General features: G+C 36.5%; 2 protein-coding genes across 3 annotated transcripts; both read left to right on the top strand.

Moving 5' to 3' along the window:
* Window positions 1–4782: 4782 nt before the first annotated feature.
* LOC129281275 (RPE-retinal G protein-coupled receptor-like) lies at window positions 4783–16980 on the top strand. Its single transcript, XM_054917214.2, has 6 exons — window positions 4783–5224; window positions 7020–7183; window positions 12262–12372; window positions 12937–13116; window positions 13796–14061; window positions 14583–16980. Exons 2-6 carry the CDS (start codon window positions 7105–7107, stop codon window positions 14802–14804), a joined length of 858 nt encoding a protein of 285 aa, XP_054773189.2. The 5' UTR covers window positions 4783–5224; window positions 7020–7104; the 3' UTR covers window positions 14805–16980.
* A 2009-nt stretch (window positions 16981–18989) lies between these two features.
* Window positions 18990–26677, top strand: LOC129281283 (CDGSH iron-sulfur domain-containing protein 1-like). Of its 2 annotated transcripts, none has more exons than XM_054917221.2 (3): window positions 18990–19218; window positions 23258–23460; window positions 25066–26677. In XM_054917221.2, exons 1-3 carry the CDS (start codon window positions 19122–19124, stop codon window positions 25159–25161), a joined length of 396 nt encoding a protein of 131 aa, XP_054773196.2. In that variant the 5' UTR covers window positions 18990–19121; the 3' UTR covers window positions 25162–26677. The 2 variants fall into 2 exon arrangements, with proteins under 2 accessions (XP_054773196.2, XP_054773197.2); XM_054917222.2 differs by lacking the exon at window positions 18990–19218 and adding an exon at window positions 19281–19457.
* The last annotated feature ends 1314 nt before the right edge of the window (window positions 26678–27991 follow it).

Here is a 27991-nt window from a genome sequence, read left to right on the forward strand (position 1 = left end):
TGTGTTATTATGCCAAGTCCCTGGGCAGATGTCCCGTTTAATCCCTCAGTGTTGTCAACGTTTTGCTCCGTACTTCTCCATAATTCATCATTGGATTGACCTAGACAGATTTGCTACTTTAACTGCGAATTTGTTGTTGAATGGTATCTTTTTTATTAGTTTGCTATCTTCCCTTTTCTAATTTCTAAACATGGTAAAATCATGGAGCTATTTCTGTAATAGCTCCATGATCACACAAATAGCTCAGTCGGTATAGAGCGGAGGTTTCGGATTCCGATGACCCGGGTTCGAATCCCACTTGGTGCGCTAGTGCCCTTAGGTAAGGCCTTTAAATCCTCATTACCAGGTTCCCCATATATAGAGGACATTAAGCCCTCTTGTTGCTTGCTTACAAGCATTCATGCTTTCTTAGCAATCAGGTAAGAAAAAAAACCACCACCACCACCACAATGGTATATGCTGAAATGTAGAAATTTGACCAAAGTCACCTTCATTTTGGAGCAAAGACCATTTTTATTAAAACCAAAATCACCTTCATTTTGGAGTGAAAACCGTTTTTTATGTTTGTCATTTAAAAAAAAAACCATGCAGTCCAGAACCCCTCATCAAAAATTGTTCCCAGGCCAAGCCCCTGTGCAATTTTTCAAAAGGAGTATTTAAACGCCATTGCTACTAATGAAACGCAAGATAGAATTTTTCTTTATCCGACACGCAGGGTGCGCATGTATGAATTGAGTTTTGATGGCGAAAAATCGAAATATCAGACAGCTTTTATCTCGCTTCTGCTTCGATTAGGGTAAGCCAGACTCTATTCATCCAAGTGCAAATATTATAAATCAAAGTCACCATGGCTTATGCAAACATTCTGAGGGGGAGGGGTACTCTTTTTTGATAGGGGTGAGATCGAGGAATCCTCTTGCTTGACGCAAGAGTAAAAGATTGTTATATTATAGAGTATAAAGCGAGAGGCCGGGGCGAGAGGAAAGACTGATAGTGAGTGAAACGAGTTCCCGTGTGTGTGTGTGTGTATGGGGGTGGGGTAAAGGAAACACTGGCGTAAATCCTTGCGTCACACCTATTGTTCAGGGGGATGGAACAAATAGATCATCCCCCTGAAAAATAGGTGTGACGCAAGGATTTACGCCAGTCACTGGCGTAAATCCGTGTTGAGGGGTGGGGGGGGGGGGTGACTGAAATAGTTTGGCATTTTTTTTTGCCATCATTTTTTTAGATATGCAAGGAATTGTAATTGATATGTCCACAGTGGCGTACCGTGGGTCACGGCATTGTGGGGGCACCAGCAAAATTTTTGAATCACTGAGTGAGCGCGCGAAGCGCGCTCAGTTGCTAGTTATTCTGACCTAATAGAGACATTTTAAGGACAATGTCATTGAACGGATATGTATCTCACTGATCAAATAATGCGAGCGCGAAGCGCGAGCTGATTTTTTTTATATTCACACCTAAAAAGGGACATTATAATCAAATTTGTGTAATCATGATAGGTACCTGTCTCGCTAAACAATGCGAGCGCGAAGCGCGAGCTGAAATTTTCGTTTATTTTGACCCCAAACAGCGAGATTTTAAGGAATATATTTTAGGAATCCATTAAGAGTATGCATATCTCAACATAGTCATCTAATGCGAGTGCCAAGCGCTTGCTGATTTTATTAGAATTACATCTGAACACATGAAACAATTTTTGTAGTCATTGCAATCATGATTATCATACGCATCTCACTAATCAAATATTGCGAGCGTGAAGCGCGAGCTGAAAATTTAGATAATTTAGATAATTCAGACCTGAAGTGGGGCATTCTAAGGTTTCTTTGTAGGAATTAACTAGGACCATACGTATTTCATTAACCAAATGATGCGAGCGCGAAGCGCGAGCTGAAAATTTTTGATATTCAGATCAGAAGAAGGGACATTTTAAGGACTGATTTTAGGAATTCATGAAGAGCAGACATATCTCACCAATCCACTAATGCGAACATAATCACGGAAGGAAATGTTTTTATATATACGTAGACCTTAACATGGGCAATCACTTAAAAAAAAAAGCATATGTCACTACATAAAACAATGATAACTCAAGTGCTAGGAAATATATTTGGTTTATATTGACTTGAAAACGGGATATTTTAGTACAACAGGATTATATATCTCGTTGAATAGACAATGCGAGCACCAGGAACAATGAAGACGTATAGGCCCTGGGCAAATTATGTTTCATGAAGTTATGATAAAAATGTTTCTTATGTAATGTAACATAACATAATTATAATATAACATTATAATGAATAATATTTTTTTCTTTCCCACTACGTTTCTCTTCCTTTCTCCCTCTTTTCTATTTTTCCCCATTTCCCCGTTTTTGTTTTGGTCAGCCGATGGGGGGAGCATGTACCCCCATGCCCCCCCCTGTAGTTACGCCACTGTATGTCCATATGGCAAATACCCCTCCAATATTATTATCTGTTTTACCCCATGATGGTTTAATGGTTTTATTAGAGATTACATTTTAAAAAATTTGACATTCCATCTTAATCCCTTCCCAAAGACCCCAACATTGATGAATTGGAAGAAACGGGCGTTTCTCTTCAATGTTATAATATGGACATAAGTATTTCGTTTGGAAATGGTGAACTAACTCTTTATTTGCATTTTATGATTCAATAATATTGTTTTATATGTTAAGCGGTATTTTAGGAAGAATTTTCACCAATAAAACAATTATCTCTTGTGATTTTTTTTAAATTTCTTTCGTAAAAAGTGGGGGGGGGGGGATGTTTGTACATGCCATCCCCCCTCCTCGAAAAGTGGGGGGGATATATACCCCCCCCCCGGGATTTACGCCAGTGACGCCAGTAAAAGGAAAACATGAGAGAGAGAGAGATAGAAGGGGGCACGCAGGGGGGGGGGGTCCATGCAGGTATAAACAGATGCAAGACAGGAAGGGGGAGAAAGAATATATAGACAAAGTCCGGTGTGCATGTGATGTGTGTTTGTTTAATTTTATTATTTATTTATTATTATTATTTTTTTTTTTGGGGGGGGGGGGGTATAACTGGTGTTTGCACAGGACAAAATAAGGAGCGATTCCTATTACGATACAAAATAGCTTCCTCCCCTTTTCTTTCCATGTTTCGGCTAAATTTTTCTCCGTCCCAGCGTTCCTATGAAATTCACCCTGCAACCCTCAACAACAGATTGTTATGCGAAAACCATGTATGATAATACACCAGTGTTCACCTCAGATTACATGTTTTTAGACAAAGAGGTAAAAATCCAGAAAGAATGATGTCTCGAGGCATTGAGGCTGTCGTTTCAAGCGGCTGGGTCATTCTCGATTATACCTTCGTATTATTGAGATTTTTTTTCAAATTCGAAGGCACGGTATACACAAAGAAATGAGATCTGAATCAAGGATTATGTACAGTAATCCGAATACAAAGGAACTGTAATTGTGAAATTTGGGGTGCAAAGCGCTGGCATATATACAGATTAGGGTGGGCCACCCTCCCCCCCCCCCCGAGTTGCACTACCGAAAGGGAAGGAAATTAAAAGCAAAAGGCAAAAGCATATGATATTAAATTATTTTCTCGATTTTATATCAATATTTGTTACAAAAATAGATTTTATTTTGTAGAAGTCCAATAAAAAAATTCCCCCATATGCTATCATACTCTGCCCCCTCATTACGCCACTGGTGATCAATGCGACGGGGGAAATCGAGAAGTAACAGAGAGAATACAAGAAGGGTGAAAGATAGATAGATTATAGATAGGTAGATAAATAGATAGATAGATAGGACCTAGATAGATAGATAGGTAGGTAGGTAGGTAGATAGAGAGATAGATAGATAGATAGAGAAGGAGAGAGATAGAGAGGGAGGGGGGGGGGGGGAGAATAAATGGATTTGAAACTTTGAGGTAAAACCATTTAGTCGCCCTGTCACTGCCCACCCCCCCCCCCCTCTCCACCATGGCGCAGCCCCTGGTTGTGATGTCCATGAAGCAAAGCGATATTTCTATATTCATTGTGTTATGGCTCAGTGGATAAGTCCCCTGACCTTGAACCACAAGGTCTGGGGTTCGAACCCCACCACAGCAAGGCGTTAAATGCCACTCTCCCAGGTGTAAAAAATGGGTATCCGGTGTGGGGAAAATTCTTGAATGCTCAAGCGGCCGATCAGGGTAGCTGTCCTAAGGCTGGGGTACTAATATGCAGCGCTTAGAAACATTGTATCTAAATGCTGCTTATTATGATCATTATTGTTATCGTTGTTGTTGCTGTTGTTATATAACCTTTATTGATTTATGTTTAAAATCACATTTAGTGTTTATAGAAAACGTTGAATAAGGACCACAGAGATGATAAACTAAATATATACTAAATTAGTATTTATCTCTATGATAAGGACAAAACCCGGGGTCAATGGTCAATCGCGGGGTCAAACGTATTTAGGGTATGTTTTTTTCCAAAGTTTTTTTTTTAGGGGGTCATATTCTGGTGACAACTTGTTTATGTGCCAAAATGTGTAAATGAAGCCCGTGAAAAACTTGTTTAGGGAGTTATTTTGTACACATATAAAAACTAATTCAGAGGTGTTTGAAAATAATTTGGTCACGCATGTGTACAGCAATGTATTTGCCTGCCCCATGGGAACATGAAAGAGAAAGAAAGATGAAAATGAGAAAGAGCGGGAAAGATTCAGAGATGAGAAATATGGGAGATTACAGTAAAAAGAGGATGCATGCATGGCGAGAAGGGCCTCCTTCCCAGGAGCAGACGACATCGTCGATGAATTTATTTTGTAATCGCGATCAGTTGGGTGCCACTCTGATAAAGATCGGTAATGCATTGTTATTCGCGAGCTGCTCTTCCTTCCCGCGAAGCCATTCTGGTTTTCTCCAACATGTCCAAGCCGCTAATGGCATTCATTATAAAATTTTATTAGCGTTAGTTATTTGAAGAGAGAAGGCCGGGGAGAGAGATCAAGAAACGAAAAACTGTCGATAAGACACGATATCGCACCGCATCCTACATTCGACTGAATCTTGTGCACGCGCACGTGATCTGATCATAATGCTTTAGTTTCCTTGATTGTGAGCAGTCTTACACAAGCATTGTATACGAGGCTCTCAAACTCAGCGACGCCGGGATTCAACGAAAGTATCCACTTATGTGACATCTATTACAAGATCGATAAAAACTACAGGTATGTTCCGTAATATAGTATCTTTCATGTCCGATTGATGCTTAGCTAATGCTGACATCAAAAATTCAGGATTTGCGTGTGTGTGTTTTTGTGAAGAGGATATCATTGTTTATCTTCTTGCGTAGATGTGGAGTTATAGGCGCAGAGAAAGGTGGCGCCGTTTTCAGTGTGCATCCTCAGTTTGGGGGTCAAAAAGAGTATTTCTGATGTTTGGGTAATGTGTTTCAACCTAAACAGTTATTTTGAGCCTATAAATAAGATCGGTGAACTTTATTCGTCAAACGCATTTTTTTTTTAACCCGGGGAGCATATTTAATTACAATAAATTTCAGTGTTTACAAGCTGAGTGTAATAGTCCCGAATATATTTTTTAATCAATATATACATTTTAATTACTTTATAAAAATTATTTTCGGCGTAGAAAACAATAATTATATAATATGACCCAATATAGGCTACATGCAAGGCTATTATACCATGTACCAGTAACTCCAATGGCGAGTCCCAATATATAAGCTTGGTGTTAACTAACACGTTATTTATTCTTCATATGTTTTTATTCTTTGACTTTAACATGATCATCCTAATGAAACGTTATTTTTTTAAACTTTAGTTTAACACTATATAATGTTCAACTTTTAAGCTATAAATATTAGAAACTTAGATATTGCTGATTAAATTTCAGAAAGAAATTGTTTGAAATTTAAACAATGACTGCTCAGTTTATGTTGTATGAAGTTGTTGCTAATTGAACAAGTAATAGATAGTACGGTGGCAGAACAAGTAGTAGATAGTACGGTGGCTGAATCTGAATATGAAAGGGTTCACATTCAAGGGGTAAAATGTATACGTAGGATAGGACCTGTTGAAAAAGGAGCTAATGGGACACCTCTTGTTTAAAATTGTGACAATATGGGAGAATCAAATGTAGACTGTGACAGCTTATTCCACTTATTCATGACTCTTTGACTATAACAGTATTTTAAGAAAGATTCTGGTTTTATCTAGTTTCATGGAAAGGAATCTTGTACAGATCCTGTAAGTGAAATTAAATTTCAGTTCTCGTGTTTGGTTTTGTCTATTTGCTTTATTAATTTACTTTCATTGTTAGACGAAATGATGAGTGGACGAAATGACAGTTAGACCATGTGGATAGTGTACGAACTGATTGGTAGACCAAATGATAGTAGACGAGTTGGTAATTGGACGAATTGGCATTGGACCAATGAAAAATAAACCGCTTGCATTGCATATTCTAAAAACAATCCAGTTGAAATAAAGTGGGTGGTTATACTTATAGGTAGAATGGACCTCATTAGATGAAAGAAAGTATTTTACCCCGTACGAGTTTTTGTCCTAATTGCGTCCCCTTCGTTTGTTTGTGTGAGATACAAATACGCCCCTATACACTCCAGGTGGGTGTTTCATAAAGCTGTTCGTAAGTTAAGAGCGACTTTAAGAACGACTGGTGATCCTTTCTTGTGGTAAATGATAGATTCATTGGCGATGGTTTTAAGTGTAAAAAGGATCACCAGTCGTTCTTAAAGTCGCTCTTAACTTATACGAACAACTTTATGAAACGGACCCCTGGTAAATGCCTCATAAAGGATGAAGGTGTTCATAAGTTTCGACGACAAGAAAGGATCACCTCTCGTTCGTAAAATCGCCCCTAACTTACATGAAACACCCACCAGGTCAGCTGTTGCACCCCAGGGCCCCAAGGTATAGCCTAATTACTCTCACCCATAATGATGCAAGGATTATCTTTGTTCTATCTTGCATTTGTCTTCAACAGAAACAGAAAGCTGTGTCTGCCCACAGCCGAATAGTAATATCGGTCTACGATTTCAAGGCGAGCAATCATTAGTTAATCTGTCAAGATGGCCTCTCCGGAAGGAGGAGGAGGGGGGCTAACACCTTTTGAACACCAGGCAATGGGCGTGGTCCTTTCACTCGAAGGTAAGACCATTTTTTTCTGAATAAAATTTATTTCATTTTCAAATATGTTTCTTGTGGGTGTATTTTTGCATGAATTGCATTAATCGTTAATTAGTTCTTCACATTTAGAGAGAACAGGATGTGAAGAAGTTGCGGTTTCTATCTGGATTTCCGTTTTCATTTTTCCTCTGCTCCTTTTCCTTTTTTTTCTTGTTGTTGTTATTTATTATTACAAGTATTACAATCAATGCCCGTGCGCTCTCTCCCCCTCTCTCCCTCTTCCTCTCTCTCTCACCCCATCCCCCTTCTCTCTCCCCCACTTATGATTATGTTCGCTCCTGCTTACACTCTAAAAATATTGGGTAAAAACGCTCCATGAGGGGAATTATGGGTCCAACCAACATTCGGCATTTCTTTTGGGCATTTTTTTATCCAGTGTGATGAAAATTTTGCCCATTCTAAAGTAATTGCTGCTTATTTTTTAACCTATACTGGACAAGCGCACTTCCCGTATTGGGTAAAATACTTCCCCAAATAATATTGGTTGGACACAATTACCCTCGTGCTGGTTAAAATTTTATCCAATATTCTTTACAGTGTTATTCCTCCATCACGTCCGTGTCCTTCTTGTTTGCTTTCTCTCTATCATTATTATATATCTATGTTTCTTTCCAGTCCTCACCTCCCCTTCATTACCCCTCCCCCCTGATTCCTTTTATTTTCATTAGCAAGCCCCACGCCCACTCCCCTCGTTTTGTATATTTCAACCATGTTGATAAATTCTTAAAGGTCTTTGAAGCTGAATAGGTATGAATATTCAAGTGCAAATATCTTCGCTAAAATCCCTTCCACCCATATCAGTTATCGTGGTTATCATAAAATCAACCACATAGCTTAGAAATATGGAAATCAAGTTTCATTTAGATGTCCCTATAGATAAAACCTCTGCATTTTAGTATAATTACGTTTACTGGCGATATGATGTCATCGTCGGTACCTGCATGGGCAAGTGACTTTTTGTTATCATCTGCTGTAATCTTGATGAATTGTGTTTACTATTCCAAAATTCTCGAGTACCCAGACATGTATATCCTCCTCCTGCATGTTGGTGTATAAAGTTGGGAGATGAAAGGAGCCGAAACCTGCAATAATCTCTCTACCTATTTCTTTTCTCTCAGTTGCTATTTTTTTTTAATGATTCTAATGGCATCGTGATCAAAATAGAAAATATATCTGAAATGACAAAAGCGTAATTTTGCTATCAGAATACATTATGGCACAGATATGGCTCTACGAGGCCCAATATCATTCCGTCAGTTTGGCTTGCCAATTACCATCCTGTACGTAAATGAATACGAGCGAATGCAGCAAGCGAGACAAAACTTAGCATCCTTTATACCTTTTAATAAAAAAAAGTCTAAATTACTCAACAAAATAAATCATGGCCCCGAACATTGCTTGACAATCCTTTTTGAGCATCTGCTATGCTATATGCGGGCTCGCGAATGCAGGGAGTGAAGATTATGAAATCCCATTCTACATTTCTTGCAGAAACAAAAATTATTTTTAGAACCTTATAATTATTCACGAGTATGAGCACACGAATAGAAACGATATGAATATCAAAATGGGAACGATATGGGGATAGCCAATAGCCCTACCAATGAAAAATGCACCTCTGACATTTGAAGTTACAAATATGACAATGCTTTGTCGTTTCTCTCCTTTCTTTGCTCTTCTTTCTCACGTTTTGTACCCTTTTGTATTTTTTTTCTCAAGATAGCAATGAAAATTTACCGACGATATCCCGAGTAAATAGAGGGGGGGGGAACCTGGCACACCTCAACTACCCCCGCCCCGTTAGCCACAGTCCTGCGATTTTTTTAAAAAGATGTTAACCCCATCCCCTTCCTGATGCTGTCCAGTGTTTGAACATTACTTATTGCTACTATACAATACCCAGGTTTTTTTTTTTTTTTTTTACATTTCATGTCAAGGATCATAGTTATTATTTTTTTTCAATATCTGTAGAAGACGAAAACTGGACAGGCTCAGTGAAGGAAATTGCCTCGGAAAATGGGCATATATTTTATACGATCAGATTCATATCTCAAATCTGTTTGAGGTTTTTGTTTCCTGTGGAACGATTGAAACTGTTAAAATGGAGTGTCAGAGCGATTAATGTATGAAAGATCTTATCGACATTGGTTTTTATGCATTCTGATATCGCAAAAGCATTCAAAATTTAGATTAGGCCAATTTACATACACGTCGGACATAATGGATTAGTCAGCGTGAGACAGCTTTCTCAGAGTAAAGAAAGAAATCTTCGAAAATGGTAAAACATAACCTGAAAGGCATTTTCACAGATTATCCACATGATATCACAGACGAGTGTAGAAGAATCTTTACAAAGTTCGGAGTAATTATGATGATGTTGATGATGAATTATGATCTTGGTATTGTTGTGATAGCAGTCGTGATCATGATAATCGTCACGTTTTAAGTGGTGGTGGTAGTTGTGATGAAACTGGCTGTATAATGGTGGTAAAGAGGGTCGACTTATCCCCTTGTGTTATACGGAGAACTCTATACCACTCTAAAAAATGAAATGTTAAATCAACATTTGAAAGGTTGGAGGAGTGACGAAATTTTCCAATATTGTTGCATTTATCACTTTAAATGGTTCTACCCAACACTTAAGATGTTGGATTCAGCTTTATACAAGGCTGGATTAACATTTTGGAAAAGGTTGTCACTCCTCCAACCTTTCGAATGTTAATTTAACATTTCAAACTTAAAATGAAGAATACATCGTAACCTTTACGAACAACTGGTGTAATCTCCCCCCTGAGCATAAATTTTCGAATAATGATGATCAACCAGTGATAGTAACGAACCCACTCCCTTTTATATAAGATTTATATCCCCGTGAATAGGTTATAATAAATCTCATTCTTAATGATCTTATTGGAGATAACAACCCTTTGAGCTGCATTTAAGTTGAATCAAATTAACAAAGTTTATGATCAACAACTTGATGTTGACCATCCACGGTAGTCAGTCCGGGGGTGGGTGCCTGGCCTCCAATAAAATTCTTCATTAAACTTGTGATCCAATTTAATTACATCCGCCATGTCCTCTTTAACCGTAAAATAAGAAAATGCGAACAAAAGTAATGTCGAATCATGTTTGAAAAGGCCATTGGCTCCAAAATTTCCAAATGTCACATATACTTTGGAAATATTTGTTTACGTATAGGATTCAATGTAATTTACTCAGATATGATTAGATTTCGCTTTTTATTGTATTTGCGTATTACCGATATTTTATATACACTGTGATAATATCGGCGTCTATAGTGTTTTCTATGGTCTATTTCCAAATTCATAATTGGATCGAACCTCGTAAAATTTATAGGTAAGTTTCCTGAATGGTAGTTTCTGTTTGGTCAAAAATAACTTCTTTTTTTTTTAGCTGCGTGTGATTGCAACTCTTCTGGCTCAATTAGAAGTGCCATTTTGCGGGCCATTTTGTTTCTCTACAAACTAAGGAAATTTCCGTAACGGTTGTACATGCAGTTTGTCCCCCAATTAACACTGTCCAGGGTCAATGGACAACACTTCTAACGTTTTGTTCAACTTATAGCTCTAATTGTTAATTTTTTAGAATATATATGTCATAAGCAACACCCGTCGAATATCGAGAAGAGAGACAGCCATTATATATACTTGTAGTTTGCAGAATACTGTCTAATTGGCTCAGCTTTTCTAGAAGATGAAATCGAATCATGGCTCCGGGCAACGAAAGTTCGCTTTATATGGGTTCATCGCTTTTAGGACATCAACTGAAATGATAATTACTTCCAGATAAAGGATGTGCCACAAGTGAAGCTTTACAAGATGATAGATTTTTGTTTCTAGTCTACGGTTTTTTTCGATAATGATTAAAACCATTTTGACAATCGTATAATAAAATCAATCAATCTTATTAATTTTCCATATAATTAATGTACAGGGGGAGAACGGATGAAATGTGATTTAGCTGTTAAGTGATTACCTATACGTGAACCACATCAAGAGTACCCTTTAGAAAAATATCAAAAAAAAATAATATTCACTAAGTAAATTAAACTCAATCAAGCCGGCAAATGATTGAATGGTATTCCAAAAATATAGCCTTATATGCTTGGAGTTGTTTGTTCATTTTATTTTCGGGAAAACGAAGTGTGTCGTATGCGAGGATGAAGCAGCTATTCTATCGTAACGTAAATAACTGATATTTCAATTTCTGATTTCTACCATGCAGCGGGACTTGTTTATTCCAATTTATACTTTGTATGTATACAATAATCTCGTGCCATAGTAAATGAATGTTTTTCACATTCATGCGTAATCGTGTGTTCTTGTAATTATAATGTTCAAAATACAATTTCGAACGTCAATGATTGTGGTATTAATGGTAAAGTGCTTTGTGGTCTGCCAAAGTGATATTATTTTGCATTGGTAAATTCCAGGATGACTAGCAACTAAATTGGATGTCACGGGAAAGCGTATAATGGAGGATAGTGAGAATGATTTGCTTTTTGCTTTTGCTTGATTTTATTTTATTTGCATTCTTGGTTAATATATGAGTTTGATAAGTTCTAATATGAAGGCAAAAAGCTGTCGTTTCACTTTTTTCGGAAATCTAGTTTACTGTTGGGGGCAATGTATGTTGGTATATACTGTATATATCTATATATATACATACATATATGTATAGTTGTGTGGACAGTATGTTGTCCAGGTTTGGTTAAAAGTTGGGTATTTTTTGCCCAACTATTTTAAGAGTGTAGTGTACAAGTTTGATATTGAGTGAAATGAATACAGAAATTATGACCGAAGGAACAAGACATAGACTTTCTTATATTAGATTTGTACTTCATTTTCCGTCCACAAAATAATTAGAAATTCAAATTTTTACAGAATTTTCAATTAAAGATCAAAGTACAATTGTAACCATAAATTTTCAGTTTATTAAAAAGAAAATGAGAAATTAGATGAAAAAATAGATTAAAAAATAATAGATAAAATCTTTCTTTCTTCATTCTATTACAGGAGTATTGGGTATCACAGCTTCTCTCTACATTCTGATATCACTGTTTAACAGCAAGGGACGTGATCCTACACAGAAGTCATTGCGAACCAGCCTGGCTCTAGGCGACTTGGGTGAGTATTAACAAGAGTCTGTTTTAATTATTCAAGGGGTGGAGTAACCTTCGAAAGCAAAATAGTTCATTTTCGTAATTATTCTGCTCTTGGGTACTTTAAACGAAAAAAAAATAACATTTTGAATCCTTGAAAAAACATACGAGTAAAAACTCTTTCTCGTTGGATCTTCGTTACAAAATGTTCGTGTATAAAGATTTTTTTTTGTGATTTTCTACCCCCCCCTAATTGTATAATGCTTCACAGATACCTCGTTAAAAGCACATGTTTTTCGTTCATAGAAGAACATGTTCCGAATAAGAATAAGAAGTGTTTGTAATAAACACTGTTTTAACTTATGAATATTGTCAATAATCTGAGTATTAAAAAGATTGAACATTATAAAAAGGAACTGGGGACTATTATTAGCTACTAATATTATTTGCAAGAGGTCTTAACATTCTCAATTTTCGAAAACATATTTATATACTGCACCAGAGAGATTCTCAGAAAACAAGTTGCCGTTGAAGCCTCTCTGTATTCTTATTTCCTCCATTTGTTTCTTGTTTCCATACCTACCTGCAGCTATCGGCATCATGAGCCCTGTGGTTGCGGTGTCAAGTTTCTCCGAGGAGTGGGTTTATGGTTCGAGCGGGTGCCAGTTCTATGGATTTGTGGCCAACCTCTTCGGCTTGATCAGCATCTGGAGTTTGGTTGCCATGGTGCTTCATCACTATCAGAGCTCCAAGGTGGGAGCCAAACGAGGTAGGGTAATGATTGGAATGGACCAAGCTGTGCTTTCAAGGAGGTTCCTATCATTTCATCATGTTGTATTTTATTCAATCAATTATTAATAAAGGTAGATAGTAGGATTCGTTCAGATTGGTTTGATGAGGTTTAGGGAAGGTAGGGTCAGGTAAAACTAATTCACACCAAAGTAAAACTCTTTCATCAATTTATCTGACAAAATGTTCTGATGAATATATTTCATTTCTTTTCGTCACTATCCTCATCATCTCCATTTTCATAAACATCACAATTACCATCATCACCTCCTTCATCATCATCATCATCGTCATTACCAACATCTTCATCTTCATCATCATCATCATCAACATCTCCATCATCATTATTATCATCATCATCATCATCTGCCTCCTCCTCATCACTATCACCACCACCATCATTATCATCATCATCATCATCACCATCATCATCATCATCATCATCATCATCACCACCACCACCACCATCATCATCATCACCATCATCACTATCATCCTCATAATCATAATCATCATCATCATCATCATCATCATCATCACCATCACCATCACCATCACCATCATCATCATCATCACCACCACCACCACCACCATCATCATCATCATCATCACCACCATCATCATCATCATCACCAAATCTATTATCATCATGAACACAGATGAAATCAACCGCCGATATTCCATGACCATCGCCCTCATCTGGGGCGGGGCGTTCTTCTGGTCGGCAACGCCCCTCCCATTCGTGGGTTGGGGGCGATACGTGGTTGAACCATTCGGGACCGGCTGCCTCCTTGACTTCGCTGATCGCAGTCCTAGCTATTTCCTTTACTTGGTTGGATTTGCAACTCTTGGACTCGCCTTCCCCGTCGCTCTTCTCATCTCACGGGGTCTCAACTACGAAAAGGTCCCAATCGAATCAGTTATTGTGAGTAACGATCATCATATTTTCAATTGTTTCATAAAAAACGGATATATTCATGATTGAATCGGCTTTTATAGAATATGATGCAAAACAAAAATGGAGCAGTACAACACGACGTATTGGATATTTAGCCCGTTTTAAAACGAAAATCTTACATGTGAGAGATGATGACATATTCTAAAAATAATGAAATAATTATTTCACCGTTTATCATTTCCCTTAATTTCATTTTCTCCTTGTTTTTCATGGTCGTGGAACTTTTTTTGTTAGGAAGGGGGAAGGATCCTGTGCCTCCAAGCCCCCCCCCCCCCCCTCTTATCTATTCGCCAGTGCTTTTAAACCAATCCTTCATTATAGGCGTATAGGCGTAACGTTATATGGATGTTGACCGGGTGTTGGTTGGGTTAAGAAATTGAATTTGTCTTCAAACTGGGAAAATAGAATATTGTAAAACAAACCCTAGAAAAGAAGTGTTGCTATACTAATCGATATATCGTTTTTTATGTTTTAAATATTATCTATAGGCTTGCTGGAAGGCCGTTCTTGTTCTTTGCTTCTACTGGGGTTGTTACGGTCTCGTGGCCGTCGCGACGGCCCTGTCGGGTCCTGGTCGAATCTCTGTTCGTCTCTTCGCCATCGCCCCTCTCCTCGCCAAGACTTGCCCGATCGTCAACGCGGTCCTGTTCGGTGATTCGATGAATTATTTGGAAGAGGCAACGACGACCAAAGAGCAGAAGAAACACTGAATACAGTAGCAGCGACGAGATCAAACCCCTTATCGTAGCGATGTTCATAGTTGTTTGTCCTTCTTTGGTTCTTCTTAGGTGCAGGGGTTCGTTCCTTCATTGTCATCCCCCCTTATTATGAAAGAGTGTTCGTTTATACTTATCAGATAAATTTAACAGTTTTGTCCCATTTATTGACTGAGAACCTCGTTTTTGTTCAAGTTGTCAGAACACACTGTGAAAAACATTGGGTACAATTTTTTACCACCACGAGGGTAATTATGTGTCCAACCAATTTGGGGCAGTATTTTACCCAATGCGGGAAGCATATTGTCCAGTAAGGTTAAAAAATAAGCAGCAATTAAGAATGGGCAAAACTTTCATCACACTGGATAATAAAGAAATGCCAAATGTTGAATGGACACATAATTACCCTCATTCTTTAAAAATTGTAGTTTTTAAGGGTGACACACTTTGGGGAAATTTATTCAGAGATTTGTTCCCCTCTCAAATACTAAGTCCGCCCATTTAATCAAGGAGCATGAATGGCTCTTGTGTTTAAAAAAAGGTATTATTGTGTCTCAGTATAGTCACACCAATGAGTATTACGCAGAATTTTAATAATAATAGTATTATAGGTTCAGTATGTGTTAAGGCGACCGCACACCTTACGACTGGTCTGCGACCCGATTTTGGAACAAATCGCATTTTGCTCATTTTCTGAAGATGTGAATGGAACATATCATTTTATTTGAGTTTAAAATTAATTGAAATAATAATATAACCATTTTGAAAGATTGCAAGCCCTTATTTCGGAGTAAGGTCCAAATTAGTTTCAAATCGTAGCCAATCGTACGACTGCTATGACGTCATTACGACTAGATATTAAATTTGCTTTTATTCTAAGAAGGATGATATAGTCACAAATTTGATCATATAGGTATTCGTACGATGATTTAGAACATTACACAGTAAGATATTCCAAGTCTCCGATATTAGCATCAACTTCTACTACGTTTTATTCTAAAATCGGGTCGAAGACCAGTCGTAAGGTGTGCGGTCGCCATTAAATGTTAATAAGTATGATATTGTATATGCTTTTGTGTTTTATATGTCTTATGTTGTACATGTATTTATTATTGTGATTGTGGCAGATCGCCCCCGCCCCCCGATAATTATTATATGCTCACATTACATTTTGATAGGGGACCTATATTTCTAATGTACTGATGATATTAATACGATCTTTCTGAGATGTGGAGTGAATCTGTAAAATGGAAAAGTACTTATTCATTAGAAATATATGAGGTAATATATAGTAAAGGTGACTAGACCAAGAGGGGGGTTTAGATTTCTAATATTTTATGTACAAATGGAAATATTAAGTAGGGCCAATTTACATGCATACACACAAATACACACTTTATCAGTGTGGAATGAAGGCGAAGCCGAAAAGATGACTTGAATAGAACAGTGACCCCTTTATCATTACTTAATAAGTCATACTTATTATATTGCAAAAAGTGGTAAGATTTTGATACTTTGAGTTTTGTAACTGGTTGCTTGCTTACAAGCATTCATGCTTTCTTAGCAATCAGGTTAAAAATCACTACCAATTATCTCCAACTCTGATGACCCGTATACATGCTATAGGCGGTAACTTATTGTACATGTTGCAAGGCGATATAACTGATATAAGTTTGATGTAATTGTTACCGTCATAAGTGTCTGATCTGAGATCGTTAAGTAACTGTTATATTCAAGATAGGTTTCACGCAGTGATATTGTTAAATGTTGATTTGTATTGTTGAAGTGGTTTGGCAGAATCTTTGATTTCATCAATTTAACATTTCTTTATGTACCCAAAGCGCCATTATGTTTTTGTATTGAGGGAAGTGTTTCATCTTACATTAATTTATGTCCGACAAGTTGTCAGATCTGACAACATTCCTTGATTCTGATCGGCTGCTGAAAGGCACTGTTACCATGACAACTTTCGGATAAAATGGGACCTGTCCGATAAAATGTGTGAAAAGTCGGACGCTCCATGTAGGCATACTAATGCATGCTAAATTGTTTACAACAATTTATTACGATATAGTAATAGGCCGCTAAATAACGTAATTTTATTTCAAAATTACTTTTGGTTATTTTCAGTTTGATTAAAATGTAATCATCTTGATTTGATCACAATGAAGTTATTTCATGAGATGCGTTTTGTTCATTTTTTTTGTCATTCAAAGTTTTGACAAAAAGCAAATATTTCGTGTATTTTTTAATGTTAATATTGAAAAAACTTTGCAATCTTAAAGTTGCTTCGATCTACTCCCTAATGGTGGTAACCATGGTAACGAAAAGTAATAATGAATTACAGACATGATGGTTTGCCGAGATTATCGGAAACAAAAGCAGTTGAGAATTCATTGGAAAAAATGTTTTATTCTGGCAATTTGTTTTGGATGAATCAAATTTTGTCGTCAACATGCCTAGTTTCGCATGACTATATATTTCTCGCAAATATGCTGTCTTAGTTTTGTTCAAGTTAAAAGAAAATATGCCCAATACGGGGGCTCTGATGTGTCAATGTAATTTTTAACGAAAATGAACAAAAGGAGTAATCTTTAATCTTGCCCTTTTGCATATTTTATGCCATATTAAATTATTCTTGTCCACAGTCTCAGTTTATCATGTGTCCGTGCATTGCGATGTCTATTGGAAGTTGTCTTCACATAGCTTGAAAATTGTTTTTAGCTCCGGAAAAGAAAAGTAAGAAAATCCACTAGTAGATACCATAAGTGAGATTGTCAAGGTCAAAGTTACCCATTATGAAACCATGGCAACGGGTCCCAGGCAAACTTCGGGATTATTATGTCATGCGTTACGTCATCATGCTGTACGACTCGGAATAAAACAGATTTGAAGCATTTGATGCTCAAAGCAAAATCCTGACTGACATGATTGATTTGAAACTTTTCAAAATCTTCGATCGACCATATCTCTATACAACGACAGATAAAACACAAACACGATGTGGTCGGTCTCTTTTCTTACGCAGATTTTAACTAATTATTTTAGTCAATCAGGTTTTAGCAGAGAACATTTTGTTTTAGCTGTTCTATGCATCTGGCCGTCATTGATGGCATTGTTATCAGCTCTGTAAGTTCATTTTCTAACCTATTTATTCTATCAATTTTCGAATTCATATTTTTCATTGACAAGTGATTAATTATTCCTGAATGAAAGGGGAAATATTTGTGTGAAAGAGATTGACCGAGGAAAGAGAGGAAGAGAGAGGGGGATCGGGGGGGGGGGGGGTCGAACTCGGGAAAGTGAACTTCGGTGCATATAGTCACCTTATTTAGAATGACATGAACAGAGAATTATCATGATTATAGGGAGTGGAGGGAAACTGGATGGATAGGTATTAGGCATGAATTTGACACTTTTTTGTCTAAAATCTAGCATATCTAACAAAATGTAGTACGATTTCAACATGTAATAAGCACTATAATAAGATACAATACAATAATTCCATAGAAATTGTACTCCGTGTAATCACAAAAAATAGAGCATTGAACTAAGTGTAAGTTGAAAAGCAGAGATTGTAATTTATTTCTGCCCTTTAAATTTTCAATTTTTTGTTTAAAGTATCATGATAATGATTAAAAGAAACACATAGAGTGGTGCTAAAAAGGTTAGGAACTCCACTAGAAAATGCTCTCCTTCATGCCGAGTGTTTGATGGAGACAACAACACCACAATGTTTAGTGAGCCCAGAGAAACAAACTTAAATTTATTTAATGTAATATTTATCGTCTGACTTCGCATCAGAGCTTGTTCGTTTTCGGAGTTACTTTTTAGCACCAGTATATAGGCCTATATAACTTCAAATATGTAAGGATGAAATTATAATTTGACGATCGGACAATAGTTTTGACCATGAAGGATCCATGGTTTGACATTTTTGCTCCCAATTTCGGCACTTTCTCCATGACGGGCTCCATATAGCTGGAATATACCCTATATGCTTGCTCATGCTGGTAGCTGATAGGCCTATAGGTCCTATATAGCTGGTTAATAAAATTCGTCAATTACACCACAAATTTAATATGCAGCATAAAAGAGAATGCAATGACTTGCACAAATTTCATTTCGACCCAACTTGAATAGTTACATTTTGATGGGTTTCACAAGGGGTTTCAATTCATTTGAAATATATTGCTGGGAGGGGGCGTGGCTTTTGTTTACAGTGTTTACATATAAATTGAGACTAACAACCAGGAACAGTTGAAAAGAGTCGGAATTTTGCGTTTCGCAGACCATTTCTCTATTGCAATTATGGAAGCTATTGCTATTTTCTTCAAAGTTACTCTTCCCAGCTACTTCGAGACTCTGCCCATACCAGAAACATTTGGAGGCTTTTTGCAATTAACAGGTAGGTAATGGAGGTAATCAAATCGCGTACACCATTTCGACGACATAAACATAAACTACAACAAATATGTGGGACTACTACGTGCAAGGAGCATGCGCAAACGGAATTACGCCATTAATTGCCCAAGATATTCGGTGAACAGTTACGCGGTGCCGAGAAGGTCCCGAGCTGTTAACCCTTTAAGAAATCTCAATTTCTTTATTTTCTTGTCAATTTCACTTTATTAGAAGCCATGGAAGGTAAGTTGATAGCTTTCATGTAACAATTTAGTCTTTTATGTATGTTTTTTTTCTTAGGAATTTGCATGATGCATGAAGTTCGTGCCGGCCAAGCCAAGGCAAGGGTTCATTACAATTACATGCCGCCGCGCACAGAAAAATCAAGCCATAGAAAATGATACTGATAGAAGTAGTGTGTTGTGGACACCAGGGGCCCGTTTCATAAAGAGTTACAACTGTTGCAACTTTGCCATTATGGCAACTACCATGGCAACCTTGATTTTGATTGGCTGCTAAGCCCTGTTACCATAGTAAGTGCCATAATGCCAACTTATGGCAAAGTTACAACAGTTGCAAGTCCTTTATGAAACGGGCCCCAGAACTGCAACTGGTATCCCAGCACGCGCGACCCACTAACGTTAGTTAGAAATCCACTGCCAAACACGGTTCATGGTGCGAGGTTAGTATACTAATACCATAGAGATGTATACTAACTACGCTAGAGTGCGGAGTCGCCATAGGCGCGCGTACTTAACGTCTGTGATTGTGTGGAGCGTGGCGGCCATTGCTCGATAGGTATAGATTCGCAAAAGTACCCGGATGTACCCATAGCTCGTGCGTTGTAACGCTGTGAAAAGGGGTGCCGTCTCCGGCCTTTATCTTGAAGAAAAGAACACAACCTCATAAAAATCGAAAATATGAATGACAAATTGCATCTCAATACACTATTAGAGTGATTACATGGGGATTATGCTATTAATTTGGCATTTTAAAAACCTGATTTCTCGGGATGAAATTCTAAATAATTTGCATTTACCTGTCCGTTATTGGCCTGTAATAGATAACAATGTTGATATACTATCATATAAACAATCATATAAAAATAAAAACATACAGCGGACATTAATAGAAAGATTGACAATTAATTCAAAAGACTGCAGTGAATTAGCCCTTCTCTGGATTTCCCTACCTTTAACTGCATCGTCCTTCCATCCTTCCCACGTCCTTTGATTCTATGTTTATGTTGGATATAATTTTGTAATTTCTATATAGGCCTACATGATATGTAACTTGCTTTAATTTGTATGAAATATAGGCCTATCATTTTTATATATTAAGTTGTACAATAATTCTGTATAAGTTAGTGTTTTGATCTACATGCGCTATTAAAGGGCATCTCATTATTGTTCTTGGTGAGCCTCCCGTTACACCATCAATGTTGAAATTTGTGTTATTTGGTGAACGTGCTGATTTTGTTCTTATAGGAACATAATAAATTCCCCAAAATCTGCAGGCCTATATGGCCCGAAAATAAAATATTGATTTAAAATGTCGAGAATATAGCCTAATTTGTTCAAACTTTTCAAAAATGACAGTTTTAATTCCCTTCACTTTAAGTTAGATTTGTTTTAATTCGCTTTTTAGGGGCCGTGTGTGCAATTAAAATAACAAACACACCTAAGCAAATTCGCTTTAACATACTGATCAAAATAAAATACAGGGGGCGCGACCGGACCCCTCCCTGAAATGAAAATGAACATTACACATAATAAATGATTGTGATTTTATACACCCCATCACTTTCAAAATCATTCCGCGACGCCGTAACATAATATAATAATTTTGTTCATCCATGGAAATCTTATTTAAAAAAAACTGATCGAATAACCAAACTCAGGTCCATAGGCCAGCAAATGACATTAAAGGAAGAAAACTAGAAAATCAAATTCAGTTATACTTTTAAAATGAAAAACAAAACTGGATATTCAAAACGCGTGTTTATCTGTTTATATGTTAGGCCGGTGCCAGTGCTTACAAATATTTGCCATAAAGTTCATTTATTCAAGCGACACAGACACAGTTAATTAACACAATTTCAAGGCAGGTATCAAATTTGAGATTAAATTAGGATTTTTAATATCTTATTCCAAGTATTGTCACTTTTGCAATATTATTGTTTCATAATTATGTTTGGTTTTAGTACTCACAATTTTGCAACCGTTTTCATAATTATGATAAGTTTGCATTGATGTCTTTCATGATATTAGTTTTATACACTCTTGCAGTAGTAATAATATTCTTTATAGTATAATACAAATTATATATCATAATCCCGCCCCTTTTCTTCTCTCCTTCTCCCCCTTCTTCCTCTCCTTATTATTCTATCCTTGATTTGTTCACATGATATTGGTCCAATCATTATAGGATCAGAAACAACGGCGATAAACAAAATATTTCAGCCAGTTTGCCGATCAGCATATTTTCAGCCGGGGAGAATCAAGTCTATACTTTCCAGAAAATCAAAGTAAAATTGTTTTGCGCATTGTGATTTGTTTACTCTCCGAAGTTTTAAAATGTTTGCAAGGCAATAACACTGTACATAAACATCCAACCCCCCATTAGGCCTCCTGTACATTGCAAAATTGTACGACTGCATGCGCGCATTTGATATGCAAATTTTGCTGTCAACAAACTTTTCTATACATTGATCGCAAGTAAGAAAGTATACTTTTATATACATATTTATAAATATGATGGGATGGTTGCCAGCAAAGGAAATCTAAATCATCAATTTTTAACTGAATCAATGCGTAAATCATTTCCAAATATCAATAAAAAGTCATTTTATGATTCGCGAGTTTTTGTGATGTTGGTTTACATCAGCGTGTAAGACATGGGGAAAAGGGATCGAGTTATTATAGGCCCTATTGTGTAGATATATATGGAAAATGAATTATAACAATTATCTAAAGTGAAGAAATAAATTATCAGCAATCAGCATAATAGTAATAAGGAAACTATGAACTATAAAAATACAATCGTGGTTTTTTTTTCGATACAGCGTCTCAGATGCATCAGACACTGTGATATGGCCTATGAATTTTCTTAGGTTAATGTACATCAAATCATATTAAAACACATTAAATTTATTTATCAGGACCTAGGCCTAAATGTTATTTTTGATATTCATCTCTTCCAAATCATTAGAAAATAGAAGTCATATTAATGTATCGAAATTTTACCTAAGCAAAAACAATTGGGACTTTAAATCGTTTGCCTGTATTATAGCTGTATCGGCCTATATTATGCGCTATAGATAGGCCTATATAGGCCTTTTGACCTCAGTTTTGCTAGATTTTTGTTGTATTTGAACTTTAATCCAGTGCAATATTTACAATTTTGCTTTTCCATATGCTTTCGTGCTCATATGTCATCAATTTGTCATGTTCTGTGCTCATCCGTGTACATGCCCCATAGGTACTGTACGCGCATGGCAGGCTGCGAATACCTATCGAGCAATGGCGGACGGTCTCCACGTAATCACAGCGATTTGACGAAGTACGCCCTCTAGCGTTACTAGTATACATCTCTATGACTAATACCAAGGAGCTTCCTGTGTTGGAAGCTCCTTGCTAATATACTAACATCGCAATACGTGTGAGTGGTTCGTGCAGGCTCCACTACACTACTACGCTCCACCTGCCCAAACTTTGAGTCTGTGAACTCGATCTGATATTCCGAGTGACAAAGGTGGGATTTTATGGGGGGGGGGGGGAAATATATTTCATGCAACATCACGATCTTGAAAAACAAAACTAATATTCTTACTTCACACAAAGTTTCACTTTTCAGTTAAAATTGGTGATTTAGAGCCAACATGAAGTTCCTCACACGTATAAATAATTCGCTGCCGATTTCAAAACGTTGCATGCGTGAGGAGGGTCTTGGGAGGAGGGTCTCGGAATTTAACAACATTTTAAATATTAACATGTAGAATATGAAACATTTAAAAATATTGAACAACATTTCTCTTGTGACAGGTGCTGACTGGCTACGCATGGTGCCCCTCATCGGGACCCTGGGAGCTGTGATTGTTCTCACTGTGATGCAGATCCGTAAGGCAAAGGGCTGTGGTCAAGTCAATCCATCTATCGAGAAGGACAAAGACAAGGTCGTACACTCCTTCGATATTGAAGATCTTGGTGACAAAGCCGCCTTCTGCCGCTGCTGGAGATCCAAGGCGGTAAGATCATGTTGCTGCTAAACAGCGTGATGATGGGCATATGATAGGGTGTCCCTAAGGCCTATCTCTTCATAATTCAGACTTTTCCATGTTTATGAACTACATCTTCAGCATAGGCTATTGCAATGCCTTCCTTAAGCGAATGTAGTAGATTCCAATTTGCCATTTGTTTTATCTTTTTCTATAGGTACAGGCTATCTTGAATATGGATACTTTTTTATTCTATAACAACTATTATATATTTCAGGATTGAAATTCCTATTAATAGAAACCCTTGATTTTGAAATTGAAAGCAACATGTAAGATAATGTCTTGCGCAACTTTTGAGACCGAATATGTGACCCTGGGGTACGCGGTTCTTAAATGAAACAACATTTTGTAAGTGAACTAAAATCGCTAAAAAACGTGAATTCATTTACAAATCAATGCAAATAGCGTTTTTAGCCATAATTCATAAATGTAACATTATTTTTCCATTTACTGATTAAAATCAATTGATTTCATCTTGGTTATGGTCAATATCAAGTCCCCGATAATTTCCATTGAAAAAACAATAAAAAACGAAAAGTCGAAAAATACAGAAATACATAAGAAATTTGGAAAACAATAAAATACATAAGGAAGTAAGTGTGATATTGAAATTTTTTTAAGTACATTTGATCAGAATCATTTAAAGAGGCTATGATCCCAAAATTAGCATTTTAGGGGCCTTTTTTAATTAATTAGAGCAAAGTTTTGATTTTTCTCATAAAATAGCATGAAATTAATTAGCAATAGCAATGAGATTTTTCGCAGGATTTTATCATACTTTTTTGTAGATTATGCCATTGGTAACGCGCTTGCCAATTTTTGTCTCGATCGAGATTGTTGGGGGATAAAGACCTTAAAGTCACTGCAGTTTTGTTGCTGTTGACATTTAATCTATCATACTCATCTTCAGTAATTTAAGAGCCCCAAGAAAAATTTATGGACCCCTTCGAGAGAAAACCCTTCCCTTCAGCCGACATGTATGCTCATGTTGAAAAGGAGAAATCATTAGAAAGGGAGGGGATAGAAGAATATATGAGAAATACCAGCAATTCGTATGACTGAAACAAAGTTGAATCTCCCAGTGAGGTCACCTTTGATGGGGTAATAAAACGACCTCGTAAATTTCTTGGGGCCGGTACAAAACTCTGGGAGGGATGTCTTTCATATGAATATGTGGCTATGCAAAGTACGAGAGATTTTATTTTGGTCTCAATTTGACATTAAATAGGACAGACTGTAAAATCCAAAGTACATGTATGTGTAATGTGTACTACTTAATATTGATATTGAAAAGTTCCCTCTAAAACGTCCTTTCATTATATTCTCCTCTGAATTTATTAATCATTCAAAGTTGAATATAAGCTATTTGTTATCTGCATGTTTGAGAATATGTATTGTATTTCTTACATTACGCTTATTATATAGCTTTGATGTATAAGGGTCTGAAATTCAGTCTAGTGTCAATATGCGGCTAAATAAGACAGAATTAATAATGAATCATATGTTTGATTTATCACATGTATTATATAGGAACATGTTACTAATTGCAACTTTTGTTCTTTTATATTTTATCAGTTCCCAAAATGTGATGGTTCACACAACATGCACAACAAGCTAACCGGTGACAACGTCGGTCCACTCTGCCTATCGAGGAAGTCTGCATCATCTTAAATCAGGAGAATGCCCTCATCCCCACCTGACGTTTGTTTTTGTTTTATGTGCACTCATCATTTACTAGTTGTCTTCTTCAAATTTGTCCCCTGTTGAATGGCTGATCAGCAACAAGTCTCTGGTTGAAAGTTGAAAGCCAGTTAGGTATTCATTTCATGTCATTTTATTTAATTTGAACACAGAAACATGATTTAGCCAGTGGCTGCTCTTCAGACTTCAGCATTGACTTAACCATCTGTCATAGATGCATTAAAATTTTGAACCACTAAATAGCTTCTGTCTAATGTAATTTCATATGGTTTAAGAAAAACGGGAAAGGAAATCTGTACTAAGGACTTCCGATCTTTTCAAAGGGCTTTGTAATGTAGATAGATGTGATGATCATGGAATTCTTGATAAACCAGGAAAGAAAAACCAAATAATGGAATTGAATACAACTGCACTGTGTGTTAATTGAATCAAAACATGGATGCAATTTAAAATGAAGGAGATTTTTTGTTGTTGTTTATATTCGTTGAATGAATTTTGTACTTGTGGTTGAATATTATATAAGCCAGGTGCTGGTCATAGTTTGATTTGTAGAACAAATGTATTGTGGTGTGTGTGGTTTATCTATTTAGATTATGGTACAAGGTACAAATTTAGCAATAATATGCGTTTGTAAGTGTTTCATTCTAAGGCACAACTATGTTCATGTAAACAGTTCTGTTATACATGGGGTACTTGCCCAAATGTTTACAAAGACGGAATATTTCCTTACTCAGAAAATCTTTAGCATGTGCAAGAGCACAATAAAATTCTGTATACATGTACATGCCAATCAATGGCACATTAATGCAGTTTTTCATGAAATTATATGTACACGCTGCCTGTACATCTTATAAATTGGGCATTTGGGCTGCCTGAATAATGTATTCATTGGAATGTCGGGTTGACCACTTTCGTTGTTGAATTCTCATTAAATCCATACATTTTCTATGTATATATATGTGATGCACGCTATCAATCCTTGTTGTAAAAGGGTTCTGAAAATACATTTAGGCACCGCCCTCGAGTGGTGTCAGTAACAGTATTACAATCTGCATGGAAATACATGTATGTATAATCATCTTTCTATGATACCATGGGTGTTTCTATCTAAAATTGTCTGCATAATCTATATATTTATGGGGGAGATATTGTGGTTAGAAAGAATTGATCCAGTAACAACTACAGTACCTGTAGATGCTTATTTGAATGTCGCCACCTGAAAAAGTCATTTCTGAAACGCTTTGTCTCTTCAGATAGCCTTCATGGCTACTACATGTGTAGTGATAGAGAAAGAGATGTGGCTGTACCACATTTCTCCACTGTTATACAACAAAGGTGGTATTCTGGTGGCAAACATGTAAAATACATCTGTCTTGAAGTGGATTTCAACAAACATCCGTACGCAAACTGGAGATGAAAAAATGAATTGTTATGCGTGAAAGAGATAACAAATTATATTGCTTGGTCAAACCAAGTCTGAAAAGAAGTGATAGCATTTGTTGGAGTTTTGTTGTTGTTTTTATTGTTTGTTTATTGTTGACCTGTTGTATTACTTTAGTATGGTACAGGTCTCTTAACTTCTGAGAAATCTTCATTTGTATTTACTCTGACAACTGCTAAACTGTGCTATAAAATTTACAGATACTTTTTCCAAACTTTTTTTTTTATGAGAAATATATCTGCTCTGTAAAAAAGAGACAATTTTAACCAACTTTTTTACTCTTCTGATTCAAAACAGTTGATGAAAGATCATTTTGAACAAGATTTGGGCAAAATTGTGACCAATTGTTTGAAATTTTACCATTCATTTGTATTCGATCAACATTTGGTCAAAATTTTGACCAACAATAAGTCACAATATTTCTCCAACCCTTGTTAGTTAAGTTTTTATCAACTATTTCTTATGTTCAAAAGAGTAAGTACCGACGCTGGTCAATTTAAAAAAAATGGAGTGTGTGGCAAATTATCAAAGATGCATTTCAAATTCCAATGATATGAGATTGTCCAATTTGAAAAGAAACAAGGTTGAACTTTTTAAAAGGGACGCCTACCTGAATCTAAATTTGTTTATAAAAAAAAATAAAAGCTGGTGAAAGCATAAACAGTGTAAAAAGTAATGAACATAAAAAAAAAATGTCATTGTATTCATAGGAATTTCAATTTTCTACTTGTGATGAAGGAATGATAGAAATAATTTTATTTGCTTCAGTACTAAAACCGGCTTTAAAAAATCCTCTTTTCCCATGCCTTCACCATTCTGTTGTTTTTTTCTTGATTTTATCCTTTCGCATTTGAATCCTGTTATTACCAAGGTTGGAATCCTCCATTTTTTATTTATTGTTATTTTGTGTGTAGGGGGAGGGGCAGAATACCCCACCCCAAGTTGAATGGCTACGAATGTATGAGAAGTTTCTACATGTATGACAAATATGCCTCGTTCTCAAAGTGGTTGGGTATTCTGCACTAGTTCCATTGTTTGAAATCTATTGTCTTCTAAGGATGATTGTTATTGCTCATTATGAGGACAAGCGCAATGAGCCCTCAACCGGAATAATTTGCGAATTACTCAAAATCAATATTAATCGATCGAGTGTATTAACCTGGGAGGCATGAAATATGAATGCCTTTCTGTGACGGAGTCGAGATAGACAAGCAACAAGCTGATCTATCAAGTGAAAGGGATCAAGACAAAAGAAAATTTGGGCTTTTTAAACGGTAGAGGGAGATAGACAGATGTATCGCCTAACACTAGTATCGCCTAAAGAAGGATGATGAGAATAATGCGGTAAGAGAAAGATTG

The sequence above is a fragment of the Lytechinus pictus genome, chromosome 18 (assembly GCF_037042905.1).
Source record: "Lytechinus pictus isolate F3 Inbred chromosome 18, Lp3.0, whole genome shotgun sequence".
NCBI lineage: Eukaryota > Metazoa > Echinodermata > Echinoidea > Temnopleuroida > Toxopneustidae > Lytechinus > Lytechinus pictus.

What these genes read in the sequence shown, in the direction of transcription:
- LOC129281275 (XM_054917214.2), top strand. Translation starts at nt 7,105, where the DNA reads ATGGCCTCTCCGGAAGGAGGAGGAGGGGGGCTAACACCTTTTGAACAC. An exon ending in CCTGGCTCTAGGCGACTTGG is followed by an intron (nt 12,373 to 12,936) that starts GTGAGTATTAAC and finishes ACCTACCTGCAG; the next exon opens with CTATCGGCATCATGAGCCCT. An exon ending in TCCCAATCGAATCAGTTATT is followed by an intron (nt 14,062 to 14,582) that starts GTGAGTAACGAT and finishes TATTATCTATAG; the next exon opens with GCTTGCTGGAAGGCCGTTCT.
- LOC129281283 (XM_054917221.2), top strand. Translation starts at nt 19,122, where the DNA reads ATGGAAGCTATTGCTATTTTCTTCAAAGTTACTCTTCCCAGCTACTTC. An exon ending in AGGCTTTTTGCAATTAACAG is followed by an intron (nt 19,219 to 23,257) that starts GTAGGTAATGGA and finishes CTCTTGTGACAG; the next exon opens with GTGCTGACTGGCTACGCATG. An exon ending in GCTGCTGGAGATCCAAGGCG is followed by an intron (nt 23,461 to 25,065) that starts GTAAGATCATGT and finishes ATATTTTATCAG; the next exon opens with TTCCCAAAATGTGATGGTTC.